The 16,573-nt window shown below is 41.5% G+C and overlaps 1 protein-coding gene across 2 annotated transcripts in view; it reads left to right on the top strand.

Moving 5' to 3' along the window:
- WFDC1 (WAP four-disulfide core domain 1) overlaps window positions 1-16,573 on the top strand; it is a 44,219-nt gene that overhangs the window by 17,343 nt on the left and 10,303 nt on the right. Inside the window, exons 2-4 of one of the 2 annotated variants that reach the window (XM_074201965.1) lie at window positions 3,170-3,365; window positions 10,560-10,643; window positions 15,575-15,712. In XM_074201965.1, coding sequence (XP_074058066.1) covers window positions 3,170-3,365; window positions 10,560-10,643; window positions 15,575-15,712 — 418 coding nt within the window. Of the gene's footprint in view, window positions 1-3,169; window positions 3,366-10,559; window positions 10,644-15,571; window positions 15,713-16,573 lie in introns of both variants that reach the window. The other variant, XM_074201963.1, reaches the window with a different exon arrangement.

Below are 16,573 nucleotides of genomic sequence, written 5' to 3'. Positions count from 1 at the left end.
CAGGATTCAAATCTAGGTATGTTCTGAAGAACAAATTCTAATTCTTCTTCTTATTACTTATGACTCCTTGGGTAAATCACTTGGCCTTTCCAGCAGTTTCATCTACTAGAAGGACCTGAACAAAAGGTTCCTTCTAAACTCAAACATGTCCATATTGTCTCGGTTTTTTCAAAGTTGATGATAAAAAGGGGATAAAACTTCAGCCCTGTTGAGTTTTTCTTGGAGTTCTTCCAGTATCTTAGCCAGGTAGTCACGGACTACGAATAGTGGGAAGGTGGTAGAGTTTGTCGCTTTAGATGGCACAGTCATCAATGGAACCCAACCCTTCCAGAAGTAGAGATAAAAACCAGTCAGGAGCTGCTCACTTGGTGGATAGAGGTGCCTGAAATCCCTACATTTAACTTCAATGTCAGTCCCCCTCAAAGGAATCAATTCTTCCAGGTACATTCATTAGATTGTAAACTCCTTGAGGACAGGGACTATCTTTTGCCTCTTTTTGTATCTCCAGAGTACTTAGTGATTAATATGTGTTTATTGAAGGACTGACCTTTAGGAACAAAATAGCTAGAATAAACCTTGGTAGGTAAGTGGAGGGAAGAGAGTTTCAGATTTCTCTTCCTTATAACATGATGGGATCAGGCACTTTCTTTGAGTTCCTGGTGTGGCTGAGGTTCAGAAATTCTCTGAAAGAATTTTGCTTGCTATTAATAACCGATAAGCCAAATGAGCTCAGACAACCATTGTGCTGTGTTCCTCAGAGAGATGTGAAGGTTTGGGAGCAAATATGGAACCAGAGTTCCCTGGAGGCTCCCCAGGAAGAAAGCCAGAGTCCATTCATGGCACCTCCTGCAGTCATCTTTGAGTGGATTCCAGGGTCAGAGGACAGTCAAGGACACAGACACCTTGTTCTGTCCTTTCCACATGTGAACCAAGAGAGTTCTGCTGACTTCTCAGCCCATTACCAGAGATAAGAGGGAAGGCCTCAGAGGAGAGAAGAGGGAAGAGATTTTTATTGAAAGAAAAATAGGTCACAATTCATTACTTTAAAAAGTAACAAAACACTTAGCTGCCTGAGTATCCTCTAGATCAGGAGTCTACATGTCCCTTTTTTTGACCTTTGCATACTATGGTCTTGCCAGTCTGATGGAACCAATAGATCCCCTTCTCAAAATAATGATTTCAAAGATATAAAATAAAATGTATGGGATTACAAAGGAAACATATATATATTTTTATACATATATACATATATATATTTTTTTAATCAACCTACAAATCTTCACTGAATAGCTACTATCTACAACAGATATATAAATATATATAGCAAATATATACATACATATTCACAGTCACGTAATGGAGTACCTCAGTTTTAGAACCCATAAACTGGAGAGTCTCCAAAAGTTTCATTCAGTTTTGCTGTCTTATGACTCTGTATTGACTTTGTTTGAAAAATTTAAAATAAGTAAAAGAGGGGATAGGTGGCTTCAATGGATAGAACAATCAAAAGGACCTGAGTTCAAATCCAACCTACCTCAGACATTTACAAGTTTTATAACCCTGGGCTAGTTATTTAATCCCGATTGCCTACATAAATGAATGAATGAATGAATGAATGAATAATAAATAAATAGATAAACAAATCAATCAATCAATAAATAAATAAACAACAAATGAATGAATCAAACAAGGAAGTATACTGAAAGGGCATTGCTCTGGGGATACCCAGATCCCTAATTCCTTATATGCTCTACAACTATTCTCAAATTCAGTTTCTTGCATGGGTCTCTTGTTTTTGTCAAAGGATCCTAGATTTAGAGTCGAGGTTCTTGAGCTCAAAGGTCTCTGGACTGATGAAATCTGTAATCTTATCTGTTATTTTATTTTATCCATTAAAAATTTTATTCACCATACTACTCAAATTTAGAGGCAGAGGAGGGAATGATGGTTCCATTTTTCCTTTCTAATAAAAGACATAGTCTTCCCTAATGCCAAAGATAAATTGAGGTTTCTTTTTTAAAATCAACTCACAAATCTCCATCAAATAGCTATTGTCTACAACAAAGGTGTCAAACTCCAATAGGAATGGGGGTGCATGTGACCCTGGTCCACAAGAGATGTCAAGATAGATTCTCTCATGAAGGAGTTTATATTTTAATAGTTGAGAAAGACCTACTATATTCATACAAAACAGCCATTTGGTCTTTCTAGATCTTGATTTTCCTATCTGTAAATGAAGAAATTACACAAATTGATTTGATTTTTCTTTTAACTCTAAATTACAAGATGATTTGTACAAATAGAATGATGAGTTAATGAGCACATAAGTACGGATCTAAGTGTGAATGAGACCAGACAAAGTACTCATTTATGTAATGAGGAAATAATGGCATTCATTTTAGGAAGGCTCAGGCAAGACTTTGCAGAGAGAGTGACATCTGCCTTGAGTAATGAAAAGAAGAAACAGATCTTGAGAAACAGAAAAACCATTTTAGACATGAGAGTGTGAGCAGATACAAGATAAGGCAGGATTGATACCAGAGACTGAAAATAGAAATAATAATAATAGCTACCATTTATATAATATCATAAGGCTTACAAAATATTTTTCCATATTATCTCATTTGAACTTCACAGCATCCTAATGAAATAGGTACTGCTAATCTCCCACTTTACAAATGAGGAAATTGAGACTGAGTGATTAAAATTAACTTTCCCAGGATTACATAACTAATATGTGAGGCAGGCTTTGAATTCATCTCTGGGATTCTTAGTCTATTCTTACCTACCTGCCATAGTCCATAATGACTTTAATAAAACCTGAGGGAAGTCATTTGAAAGAAAGCTGGAAAGGTAAGTCGGAACCATGTTTTAGGAAATCTTGAATGCCAAGATGAAAAATTCAGACTTTTGTGATTTAGGGGGATTTCTTAAGTGGAACTGGCATGAAATAAGAAGAGACTGGAGTAGGAAGATCAGTTGGGAATCTATCATAGTGGACTAGGGCAAGGAGAGGGGAAAGAGAGCCTAAATTAAGATATTTGCAGTAGAGTAGTCCATACCCTCATAAATGATAAGTATGAAAAAGTTTAAACTATTTCTGAATACACAATTATTTTCATTTTACTAAGAATGAATGTCTCTTTTTCTCTCTGTTTGGGGGATCAAGGATTATGAATACCCTCTCCATTCTCATGGTGGTCACCATCCCAGGAATGAACGTTGTCCCCCACCCCCCCAAACATTACCCAAAGGGGCTTGTGAAGTTACCAGCTGCCGCTCAGATTCGGTGTGTGAAAGACACAAACGTTGCTGCTTCAATGGGTGCACCTATGCCTGTCTGGAATCAGTGCAGCCTCCACCAGGTAAGGGTCAGAGCTAGCTAGGGTCAAGGGGAGTTGCACAATGAGAGTCAAGGTGGGGACTGGGGCAAGGATAGAAACCCTTTAATGAAGCTTATAGTAGATTCATTAATATTTTTTTTAATTTAAGGCAATGGGGTTAAGTGACTTGCCCAAGGTCACATAGCTAGGTAATTATTAAGTGTCTAAGGCTGGATTTGACTCTGGGACCAGTGTTCTATTCAATGTGCCATCCAGCTGCCCCAATTCATTAATATATATATATATATAAAACTATGTTAAACATATTTCCATATTAGTTATGTCTCAAAAGAAGAATAAGAACAAAAGAAAAAACATTAGAGAGAAAAAACATAAAGTATAAAACAAATTTTAAAAATTGAAAATAGTATGCTTTGATCCAATGCATCATTTTTAATGCCTGAAAATATGATACACCTAACAGTGAATGAATGAATGAATGAGTGAAAGAAGCCAAATCCCATGAGTTGCAATGGAGGTTCAAAATCTGAGGGGAAATCAGTTATATTTAGGAAGTAAACTTTTTAAACCCAGTGTCAAAGTACATAATTTTAGAACCTTACCTGGGTCATTAGAATGTCTTGTCTGTCCTGTCTCTGCCAGGATCCCGGCCATCATATAGATGAGCACGAGGAATACAGATTAAATAGAAGGCAGCTAGGTGGTGCCATATTACACAGACCACTAGACCGGGAAGACCTGAGTTCAAATTTGGTCTCATATATTTTTTAGCTGTCACCCTGGGTAAATCACTTAACCCTATTAACCTCAGTTTCTTTATCTGTACAATGAACTGGAGAAGGAAATACCAAACCATGACAGTATCTTTGTCAAGAAAACCCCAAATTAAAAGTCAGACATGACTGAAAATGACTAATTGGCAATGTTAAAAAGAAAAAAAATTAATGCATTCAGTTGATAATATGTTGATATGGCAAAAGCTCTGGATTTAGAGTCAGGAGATCTGAATTTCAAATTTGAACACTCTATGTATGACTTTGGACAAGTCACTGCCTCCTCTTTGACCTCGGTACCTCCCTGTGAAATGAAAAAGTTGAACTAGATAAACATTAAGATCCAATCTAATTCTAAATCCCATAATCCCAATGAATGAGGAGAACTGAATTTTTCTATTTGAATGTCCATCATGAAACCAGTTGGACTGCAGTCAGTTTCCAGTCCTCTTCCCATGGTTTCAGGTATCCTTGGCCCCAAACATCTCCTCACCCTCTTCTAAACTCTCTCCTCACTGACTGATGCCTGGGAACTCTGAGATGCTTAGATAACATAAGGGCTGACAAAAGGGAATGTGAGAATATTAGTCACACTTTCTTTAAATTGCAGTTAGCCACTGAGGTGCTTTAGGATGGTTGTTTATCATGGCCATTTCTGAGAGTGTAATGGAGCATGGTGGTCAGTCAATGTGTGGACACCAGATCCTAAAGAGGATCAAGAAGGACCCTTTGGTGAGGAGCTGATTAACACTGAGATAACACTTTCTGATTTGCAAAGTCTTTTATATATATTTTGTCTCATTTGATCCTCACAGCATCCTTGGGAGGCAGAAGATATTATGATACCCATTGTCCAGAATGGGGAAGACAAAGGATCTTTACTTCCCAGTTCCAAAGGACTGACCTACTCACTAAGAGTAATGTCTCATAATACCTTAAGACAAACAATACCTTGTCTCTGTGGAAAGTTCATCACAGTACTGCTGAGAGCATTCCATAAGCCCCATTTATGTTTCCCATTGAAAAGGATATTTTCCCTTGAGAAGGTGCATTTAGAAGAAATCATTATCAGCTTCCACAGCAAGGTGGTGACAGAATTAGAAATAGGAGCTCATGTTCAGCCTAACTTCAAAGGCATGGGGAAGGGTACAGCACTCATTTAATTCATACTTCTGATTGTTTGCCTTTCCATGCCCAGTTCACTCCTCTTGAGGTAAAAAACCCTTTTTCTCTTCACTTCTTCTTTCATTCCTTTCCTACCTTTCTCCTTTCCTTCCTCCCCTTCCTTCCTTCCTTCCTTCCTTCCTTCCTTCCTTCCTTCCTTCCCTCCCTCCCTCCCTCCTTCCTCCTCCCTCCTCCCTTCCTTCCTTCCTTCCTTCCTTCCTTCCTTCCTTCCTTCCTCCCTCCCTCCCTTCCTTCCTTCCCTCCCTCCCTCTCTCCTTCCTCCTCCCTCCTTCCTTCCTTCCTCCCTCCCTCCCTCTCTCCTTCCTCCTCCCTCCTTCCTTCCTTCCTCCCTCCCTCCCTTCCTCCCTTCCTTCCTTCCCTCCCTCCCTCCCTCCTTCCTCCTCCCTCCTCCCGCCCTCCCTCCCTCCCTTCCTTCCTTCCTTCCTTCCTTCCTTCCTTCCTCTTTCTCCCTCTTTCCCCTTTCTCTCTCCCTTCCTTCCTTTTTTCTTCCTTCTTTGTTTCTTTCTTTCCTCCTTCCTTCCTTCTTTCCTTCCTTCCTTCCTTCCTTCCTTCCTTCCTTCCTCCCTCCCTCCCTCCTTCCTCCTCCCTCCCTCCTTCCTTCCTCCTTCCCTCCTTCCTCCTCCCTCCTTCCTTCCTTCCATCTTTCCTCCTTCCTTCTTTCCTTCCTTCCTTCCTTCCTTCCTTCCTTCCTCCCTCCCTCCTTCCTCCTCCCTCCCTCCTTCCTTCCTCCTTCCCTCCTTCCTCCTCCCTCCCTCCCTCCTTCCTCCTCCCCTCCCTCCCTTCCTTCCTTCCTTCCTTCCTCCTCCCTTCCCCCTTCCTTCCTTCCTTCCTTCCTTCCTTCCTTCCTTCCTTCCTTCCTCCCTCCCTCCCTCCCTTCCCTTCCTTCCTCCCTCCCTCCCTTCCTTCCCTCCTTCCTTCCTCCCTCCCTCCCTCCCTCCCTTCCTTCCTTCCTTCCTCCCTCCCTCCCTTCCTTCCTTCCCTACTTCCTTCCTCCTTCCCTCCTTCCTCCTTCCTCCTTCCTTCCTTCCTCCCTCTCTCCCCCTCCTCCCTCCCTCCCTCCCTCCCTTCCTTCCTTCCTTCCTTCCTTCCTTCCTTCCTTCCTTCCTTCCTTCCTTCCTCCCTCTCTCCCTCCCTCCCTTCCTTCTTTCCTTCCTTCCTCCCTTCCTTCCTTCCTTCCTTCCTTCCTTCCTTCCTTCCTTCCTTCCTTCCTTCCTTCCTTCCTTCCTTCCTTCCTTTTCTCTATCTCACCTAGGCCAATTCCCTACTCCTAGACACAAAACCTTTGACCTGCTTCATTATCAGCCTGATCTCCTTCTCCCCTCTATAGGCAGCCAGGTGTCCTTGCAAGCTCACCACATTGGTACCAGACTTAGTAAGAATTTTAGCCCTGATTCAGCTCAGAACTCCCGAGGTGATCCAATCAATCATGTGTGGCTTCTTTCTAGGACACATGGAATATCATATGCAGAAAGATGGGGAGGAGGAGGAAGAATGGCAGAGAGATGGAGGGATGGAAGGGATAGTGATTTGATAAAACTTAGAATGGAATTGGGAGCTGAGACCAGAGCTTTGTCACTAGCCAATTCAATGACATTTCTGGACCTCAATTTTACCAACTGTAAAATGGAGGGGGTTAGATTGGATCAGGAATTCTTGACTTGGGGTTCATAGACCACCCCCAAGGGATATATGGATAGATAGCAGGGGGTCTAGTAACTTTTGTATGAAAAAAATCATATCTTTATTTTAATTATCTCTGACTGAAATTTAGTATTTTCTCCATTTAAATAAAACATTATTTTAAGAAGGGGTCAAAGATTTCCCCAGACTGTCAAAGGAGAAGGTACAAAACAGGAAAAAAAGATTTGGGCTAGATGATCTCTAAGGACCCTCAGTGTCTAACATAATATCATTTGGCTTTCAATTTTGCTTTCAGCAACTCTGTGTTTCCTTTGGAACCTGATCTTTCCATTCCATTAACCTGTCATTGGCAGGGAATTTCATTCGTAGGCTCCACAAGTGCTAGATAGTTTCGCCAGGCTAAGGGAAGCAGTCTGGGGGAAGGGCTTACCCTAGGCAAGAAAGGAACATTGCTCTGGGTTCAGTGGGAATACAGTAGAAGGATTTGGGAAAGTAGTCATCACCAGAGTGGGAGACCCGAGGATTAGAGTGATTTGTAGTTGTCTCTAGTTCCATCTGTAGGCATGGCAGTCCTATTAGGAAGACTTTCTACTAACTACAATGATGATGATAATAATAATTAGACTTTAATGTTTGCAAAATGCTTTATAATCAGTATTTTGTTTGAGTTTCATGGTACCCCAGTCTAGGGGTCCCTCTTCTAGATTCATCCAGGCTTTCAATGTTGCTGTTTCCCTTGGCTCCTCACTCTCCTTCATTCCACATATCCAATCTGTTGTCCAGCCTCATCATTTCTTTTTTTCATGACATCTCTCATCTATGATTTCCTTTCTACACTCTCACAACTACAAGCCTAGGGCAGTCTCTCATTTCCTCTCATCCAAATTATTGAAGTTGCTTTCTGACCAGCTCTCAACCTCATATCTTCCCAATTCCAATGAATCCTCCACTTTAATTCCAGATTAATTTTTCTAAGGGCTCAGATCAGGTCATAATTTCCATCACCTCCAATGGGCCCCTATGACCTCCAGTATCAAATACAAAGTCTTTTGCTCACCATTTAAAGTCCTTTAACTTGGCTGCTTTCAGCCTTGTTATTTTTTAGGTCTCCTCTCCTCAGCACCCTCCCTTTTAGGTACACTGGCCTACTGGTTATTCCTCAAACAAGGCATTTCATGCCTCAAGGACTGGATAAACATGGTTTTAATTCATATACATATGGTAATGTATATTAGGATACCACCAGCACACATGTGTAAGTCCTGAATAAATGAATGGGTTGCATAGTAAGTTTTGGACTAGGGAAGTCTTCCGGGAAGGAGTGCCTAGTGGTAGAATCAGCTCTGAAACATTAGCATTGTTTCCATTGGTATTTTTGCTCCATGGGTCATTTCCTTGAACTCAAAAGTTAAGAATGTTTCCACCCTAGACATACAGATAGACTATGCCATAAAATCTGGGAGAAAAGCTTTAGGAGGGAGAGTTCTGGATGAAATCATGCATTTTCTATGGGGAAGACACCATGTTGGATACATTCTTACTAAAGTGTTAGCGACTTCCTTGTTAGATCTTGGATGTTATACATTTTAAGAAAGGAGTAGGAAAGGAATTAGAAAGGACCCAAAGGAAAGTCAGAGAATTTTAAGGCTGAAAAATCCACTGAGTTTAATCTTTCCCTCCTGATTACTTTGAACAGACAAATTCTTCCCTCCTCTCAGTCTTATTAGCCTAATGTTCAAAGGAGACCTGGAATATTTAGGGTGTTCTGAACTTTACTGCCTTAAGAATTTTGGGACACCCTATATCATCTCTGAAGTTTTTCCAGGTCCCATGATCCAAGAGATGAAGCACAAGCTAGAGGTGCTATGGGGATTTGTTGTTTGTCCTCCCTTCTAGAAGAAGACCAAGACTTCAGGGAAGTGATGTCATGACAAGCATTTGAACTGGATTTGAGTGAGGGGGGCTGTGCTAAGTCACTAGCTCATTTTCTCCTCTTATTTGCATCAGAAAGAGGAATGAAGAAGGATCAGACATTGGCAAAATCAGAAACTGGGCAAAATTCAATCCCCAGCTCTCCTTTATGGGATGTTCAGTGGCACCATCTTGTTCAACTAAGTGGTGGAATGAATGGAGGATTGAACTTTTGAGTCAGTAAGAACTGAATTCAATCCTTTTTAAACACTATTTTATGGGACTCTGGGTAAGACATAATTGCTCTCTTAGCCTCACGTTTTCCATCTGTAAAATAGAGATAATAACACCTATCTAATCAAATCTTCCCAACTTTACAGTCAGTATTATCTGTCTGTCTCTCTCCCTCTCTCTTTTTCTATACACACGTGCATGTTTACATACATGTATTTATTCACACACATCTTTAAAGATATGCACATGTGGGGCACATGTGCATACACATACGTGTGTGTATTGTTACCAAGTAGATCACCTCATTCTCTGAACTCGAAATCCTACCTCAAGTGGTTACTAGCTGTGTAATGTTGGCCAAGTCATTTAACCTTTGCCTGCCTCAGTCTCCTTATTTTAAAATGGAAACCGTGATAACATCTACCTCTCAGGATTGCTGTGAGGCCCACATGAGACAAGACATAAAACCTTTTGCAAAGCTTAAAGAGCCAAATAAGTGATATTTAATAAGTGATAACTTATTTCTGGTAGGTTCATTCTGTTCAGTTCAACAAATCTTATTTGCAGCTATTGTGTGCTAGGGATCTTCCTACTAAGGTGCTGAGAATTTCATGGGTTAAAACTCCAGAATTATTTGTATTTTTAAAAAGCAATGACTCACCAAATTCTAGTTCAACACGTTTATATATACATAAATATAATATTTTATTATTTGATATATAATAAAATGATGTATGAGAGTTTAAATATTTTATTTTTCCCCCCAAGAAATTTAAAGATAATTTTTAACATTCATTTTTTGAAAATGGAGTTTCTAATGCCCATCACCTCCTCATCCCTGTGACAATAACCAATTTGATATAGTTTATGCAAATACTTTTTTTGTTATAAGTGAACCAAATTTCAGAGAAGTCTAATGACATGTCCAGTTTGAATCCCCAATCCTACATTCTTTTGATGATCGAATTTTAAGACTCTGTGGGCAGACTGTTCTTTGTTCCCACCATCCTTTGAGATCTTTCACCCCAACACTCTAGCCGGGGCGGCTAGGTGGCGCAGTGGATAAAGCACCACCCTGGAGTCAGGAGTACCTGGGTTCAAATCTGGTCTCAGACACTTTATAATTACCTAGCTGTGTGGCCTTGTGCAAGCCACTTAACCCCATTTGCCTTGCAAAAAAAAAATAAAAAACTTGTTCACTCCTCAGTTGAGATGCTTGTCTTCCTTTTGGAAGCTAGCCTGCTCTGGGAGAACATGATTCCCCAATGTTCTAGCCAAAGATTCTTCCCAGCTTCTAAGTTTTTCTCCTTCTTAGGAGTAGCCTTAGAAGGGTCATGGTGTGTGTGTGTGGGGGGCGGTGGGGGGGATGCTCCTGGAAATGCCTCTAGGGCCCAACCAGCAAAAAAAGCACTTTTCATTGGAATTACCATGACACGATAAGTAATTAATATGTGACCTTGTGTTTTATTAGTTCTAGATTGGCTGGTGCAGCCCAAACCCCGCTGGCTAGGTGGCAATGGCTGGCTGCTGGATGGACCGGAGGAGGTTTTACAAGGTACAATGGACTAGACTTGTTTTTAGCTTAGACATCACGTGATAAGATGTAGATATTCTGGAGTTACCAGGTGAAATACTTAGAATGGATTTGGCAGCTTTTAGGGAGTCATTGTAAAGTATATCAACAAGGAAGAAGGGAAAGAAGGGAAGGAGGAATATACATTTATGAAACCCCTACTGTGTCTCAGGCAGCATACAAAGTGCTTTGTGAATATTATCTCATTGAATCCTCACAAAAACCCTGCTGCCATTATCCTCATTTTACAGATAAGGAAACTGATGCAGGCAGGGGTTAAATGACTTGTGTGAGGTCACACAGCTAGTAAGTCTGTGAGGCTGGATTTGAACCCAGGTCTTCCTGACTCCAGATCCAGATCTCTACTTCTGAGTTACCCAGTAAACAAAAAGAAAAGTGTTCTTTGGTGGGGCTTGCAGACATATTTGGGTACCACTCATACCAGATCAGTAAGGAGCCATTGAGGATTCATTGAAGGGATACTTAGCCTGGAGAGGAAACCATTTGGAGGTGGGGAGATGACAGCTGTCTTCAGGTATCTAAAGAGCAAAATTGAATTAAGATTAAATTTATTCTGCTTGACCCCAAGGGCAGAAATAGTCACAATGGAAGAAGTTGTGAAGAGGCAGTTTACTAGGTGACAGACAGGGCTGCTAAGGGGCACAGCTTGGAGTCTGGAAGACACCAGTCTCAGACACTTACCAGCTGTGTGACCCTGGGTAAGTCACTTAAATCTTCTTTGTCTCAGTTTCCCCATCTGTCAAATGAACTGGAGAAAAAAATGGCAAATCATTCTAATATCTTTCCCTAGGAAACCCCAAATGGGGTCATGAAGAGGCAGACATGACTGAAAAAGCAACTAAACCACAACAAAATGAGGCAGACATTGGGCTATACGGATACAAACACAAAGAAAGACAGCCCCTGCCTTCAAAGAGCTTGCATTCTAATGTGCAAGATGATACACTAAAGGAAGCTGAGTGAGAGGTGGGGTGAGGGGAGGTATCTGGTGTATGGCTATGAGGGGGAAGTTCAGATGACTAATGGGAAATGAAGGCAAGACTGATGTGGTCCCCTTTCTTAAAAGGAAGTCTCAGAGGAAGTGTATTCCAGTATAATAGACATTTTAATGTTAGATATTTTTTCCCCCTAGAGGTCATCTAATTCGATCCTTGGCATTTTTTTTTTTTGCATGAGAAAACTTGAGTTTTGGATTTGAAATACTAGACCAAATTTGCCTGACCAGTTACTCAGATTTAAATGCAGATCCAGAGAATACAGATCCATGCTCATCCTAGGAACATGGAACTGGGTTACCACATTATAAAATGAGTTCCCTGTTATTGGATGTATTCAAGCTGAGGCTGGATGGTCACCTGTTAGGGATATTCCTAGAATGTCTTGCTCCCATTTCCCCAAGGATGAATGTGGGGGGGGGCAATAATAACTAAATAAGCTCCGAGTCTTCTCCCCCCCGCCCCAGGCTACAATTTATTGATGCCCTTAGAGCCTTGGTATCATACTTTGGATATTACCTTTGGGAGATGATATGTGTATCTTCCTTATGGCATTTGCTTGTTATAAATGAACAATACCCTCCTTGTGCAAAGGTTGAAATATCAAACAGTTGGCATAAGATTCAGTGGTTTTTATTCACTTAACACAATTCACTCACCTCTCCACCTGGTGTTTTTCCTAGGGTACTAGTGTTGTTGATGTTCCTTTGTTTTTCAGTCTTGTCTAACTCTTCATGATGCCATTGGGGATTTTCTAGGCAAAGCCACTGGAATGGTTTTCCATTTCCTTCTCCAGCTCATTTGACAGATGAGGAAACTGAGGCAAACTTACCAGGGTCATGCAACTAGTGTGCAACTGAGACCAGATTTGAGCTCAACTGAGTCTTCCAGAATCCAGACACAGCACTCTATTCCCTCAACCATCCAGCTGCTTAATAATAAGTATTAGTATATTATCCCAATTTTGCAATTGAGGAAACTGAGGCAAGCAGAGGCTAGATGGCATACAGAGCTAGAGGCCAGCTTTCAAACTCAGGTCTTTCCAGATTCCAGAATCACTGCCCCACCTAGCTGCCTTTGGGGGAAGGGATGCTCCCATTCCAGCACAAATGAAGCCATAGTCAAACTCTTTCTGTGCCCCTACAACTCTACTAAACTGAATTTAAATTTGTAGTGAAAATTCCCAGTTCCATCTCTGGTCCTAGTTTCCAATCTAAGTCAGCCTCTATTGGGCCCTAATTTTTCTGATTTACTTAACTCGATTGTTAAGAATTGACAGTTTTTTGAAACTTTGATTGGATCACTTTCTGTATTCAAAATTATCTCTAGTGATGTGGGTGGGTTCATGGGATGCTTGTCTCTTTCCTTCCTCTTTCTGCATCCTAGTGGTTGGGAACTGGGGCTGAGGGAGGGATGGAGGCAGCCAGTGGGGAGAAAGAAATTGTTCAAGGTGCCTTTAAAAGAAAAAGTTCCTGGGCTGCATATCCATAACACACTGCCTTCAGACAGATGATGCCGAGAAAATGAGCGAAAGAGGAGGAGCAGGGAAGAGAAGAATCTCATGCCCCCTTTTGGTCCTTAAGGATTTCTTGAACTCTTACATCAAAATTTGCCAAACCGCAAATAGAAGCATGTGCAAGGCATGCGTGCAAGGCTCATGTGCACACACACACACACACACACACACACACACACACACACACAAAACACATACCACCCAGATCTTGCTCTTTTTTTAAAAAATTGTCTTTATTTAAGGCAATGGGGTTAAGTGCTTTGCCCAAGGTCACATAGGTAGGCAATTATTAAGTGTCTGAGGCCGGATTTGAGCTCAGGTCCTCCTGACTCCAGTCCTGGTACTCCATCCACTGTGCCACCTAGCTGCCCCACCAGATCTTGTTCTTAAGGAGAAAAACATTTCTCTTTGCTCTGGTGTGTCTTTTAATTTGGGGTTTTTCCTTAAGATTAATGAGTGTTCAGAGGAGGAAGTTTGCCTTCATTTCCCTCAGTTTCAGGAGTGAATTGCACTACCTTTAGGGTGGCTTCCAGCCCTGACTGACATCCCATGCGCTCAGGTCCTTTTCCTTCTCAGACAGGTTAATTACTAAGGTCCTTGGCATTCTAGGATTCTGACAACTCTCTCTCATTTCCCCCTCTTGCTCCCTCATCCATAGGGGAGTCAGCATCCTCTCCTAGAATCTGGAATCAGGAAGATCTAAATTCAAATCCAACCTCAGATGCTTTCTAGCTATGTGACCGTAGGCAAGCCTCTGTTTGCCTCAGCTTCCTCATCTGCACAATAAGGATAATAACCACACCCACCTCCCAATGTTGTTGTGAGGACCAAATGAGATAATCATTGTAGAGTTTAGCATGGTGTCTGTGACAGAGGAATTGTTGGAGAAATGTTAGCTATTATTAACTACTGTTGTTGCTCATCCTTCCTTCTCGAAGAGGACCAATGCCATCAGGAGGTGATATCTTGACTTGCACCTGAATTAGATTCAAATGAGGCAAGGCTGCTCAAAGCCATCAGCCTCATGCTGTCCTCCAGAGACTTCAGAGTCTAGAGCCTCCTCAGAAGCCATTCTCTGGAAAGTGGTTGATAAATTCATTACCTGAATGGTAGAGATGGATGAGAACAACTCAAAGGGGGAAAAATCCTGGGAGGAGAGGAGCTGGAGACACTTGCATTGCAATAGGGATCAAAATCTTAAGCCAGAAGATGAGGCTCTCATGGTAGCAATTTACAGTCACTGAGCATTTGTGAAAAGCCAACTGTATGCTAGACACCATGCTAATCATTAGTGATACAAAGAAAAACAAAAGGCAGTCCCTTTCCAAGATGAGCTCACAACCTAATGGGGAGACGACATGTGTATAACAACTTCATATAAACAAGATATTGATAGGATAATTAGTGATAGAGGATAGACTCAAAAATTAAAGGGAATAGGGAATGTCTTCTTATAGAAGTTAGAATTTCAGATGAGACTTGAAGAAAGCCAAGGGAGGCAGATGAGAAATGCTTTCAAGTAGTTGAAAGGCTCTCAAGAAAGCTAATGGGTCACAGTGGCTAGATAGCTGACTTCAGAGTCAGAAAGATCTGGGTTCAAAACCTGCCTTTGACACAGACTGTGTGATCCTGGGCAAATCTCTTGGTGTCCCCAGACAACTTGAGCCTGTAAATTGCAGAGAAGGTACCAATCTGCATGATCAAAGGGAATTTTTTTCATCTAGAGTGTTCTGTATATGTAATATTGAAATCATAAATCCAATCCCTACCTTCTTATGGGAAAGAAGGAATCGAATTTGTTCTACCTGATCTAAGAATACTGGGTAGAAACAGAAAGGGGTCATTAGCTTTTTTTTTTTTAACAAAGAAAAACTTCCTAACATTCAGTGCTATCTAAAAATGATGTGTATTACTTTGGTGGTAGGAGTTCCCCATCACTGGAGGCATTCAAGTAGAAGCCAAATGTCCTCTTTTTGGAATATTGTGGTGGGAATACTTGCTTAGGTATAACTTGGATTAGAAATCATGAGTCCTTAGCTTGAGATCTATGAACTTAGGTTAATTTTAAAAATATATTTTGAAAACTTTATTTCAATAGAATTGACTTTCCTGATAATTCCACATATTTTCTTTTATATATTTGAAAAACATGATTCTGAGAAGGGCTTTTGCAGGTTTCACCAAGACACAAAAAATAGTTAAGAACTTTTGGTCTGGCTAATCCCCAGCATCCTTCCAATTTTGTGTCCTGCCCCTGGGAGCCTGAGGGACTGACTGAATGACATGAAAGCCAACTCTGTAGAAAGGGGAGAAAGGCTGACCTCATCAGCATCTTGCATTGTGCAATAAGTAGGCTCTTCTCTCTGTGTCTCTTCCAGCAGAGGCCTGCAGCACCACAGAGGATGGGGCAGAACCTCTCCACTGCCCGACAGGCTACGAGTGCCACATCATAAATCCTGGCAACTCTGCAGAGGGCATCCCCAACAGAGGACAGTGCATCAAGCAACGGAAGGCTTCTGGTCAGTACATTAACATCACATGGAGGGGCATTGAGCTCAGCACAGAGGAGATAGAGCTGGAACAATTCCTGCCCTAAATGGGGGGGGGGGGAGGCAGAAAGATCCAGACAAAGTGTTAAAGGAAAATGGGGGAGAACACTCTCACTGGGAGGAATGGAGAAGGCATGATGGATGGGAAAGCATCTGAGCTGAACCTTTAAGAACAGAAGGGATTGCAACATGGAGGAACAGAGGGATGCAGGAAGGAAAGCTTGGGAAAGGCATGGTATTGGGTGAAAAAGGAGAAGATGGGGAGCTGAGAAGACCTTCAATGTGACCTGTTTAATTTCTCCTGCAGTAATTTCAAAGATCTTTTACTTGACCATTATCGAAGTCTTAATTCTTAAAGCAGGTCAGAAAACACTGATCTAGTCCTTCTCCAGTCTTTTTTTAATTCCAGTATTCAATAGCTCAAACCCTTCCTCCTTTCATTCCTCCCTTCCTTCCTTCCTCCCTTTCTCCCTTCCTTCCTCCCTTTCTCCCTTCCTTCCTCCCTCCCTCCCTTCCTTCCTTCCTTCCTTCCTTCCTTCCTTCCTTCCTTCCTTCCTTCCTTCCTTCCTTCCATAGTCAAGGTTAGGTGACTTGTCCAAGGTAACTCAGCTGGTAAGTGTCGGAGGCCTGACTCCAGGGCTGGTGCTTTATGCACTAAGGCATCACCTAGCAGACCCCCCCCCAACCTTTGTTTCTTGTCAATTCTTTCATCCTTCACAGCTTTCTTGAACTCACAGGATAAAAGGAGTTAGGTTTCTATCTTTCCTGTGAAGAGTTCCCTAACACTTCTGTTCCACCTCACATTCCTGAACTCTTGTAGTCAAAGATCAA

The sequence above is a fragment of the Macrotis lagotis genome, chromosome 1, assembly GCF_037893015.1.
Source record: "Macrotis lagotis isolate mMagLag1 chromosome 1, bilby.v1.9.chrom.fasta, whole genome shotgun sequence".
Taxonomy (NCBI): Eukaryota; Metazoa; Chordata; class Mammalia; order Peramelemorphia; family Peramelidae; genus Macrotis; species Macrotis lagotis.
Note: the sequence above shows the minus strand (reverse complement) of the source record. Positions and strands in the feature narration are given on the sequence as shown.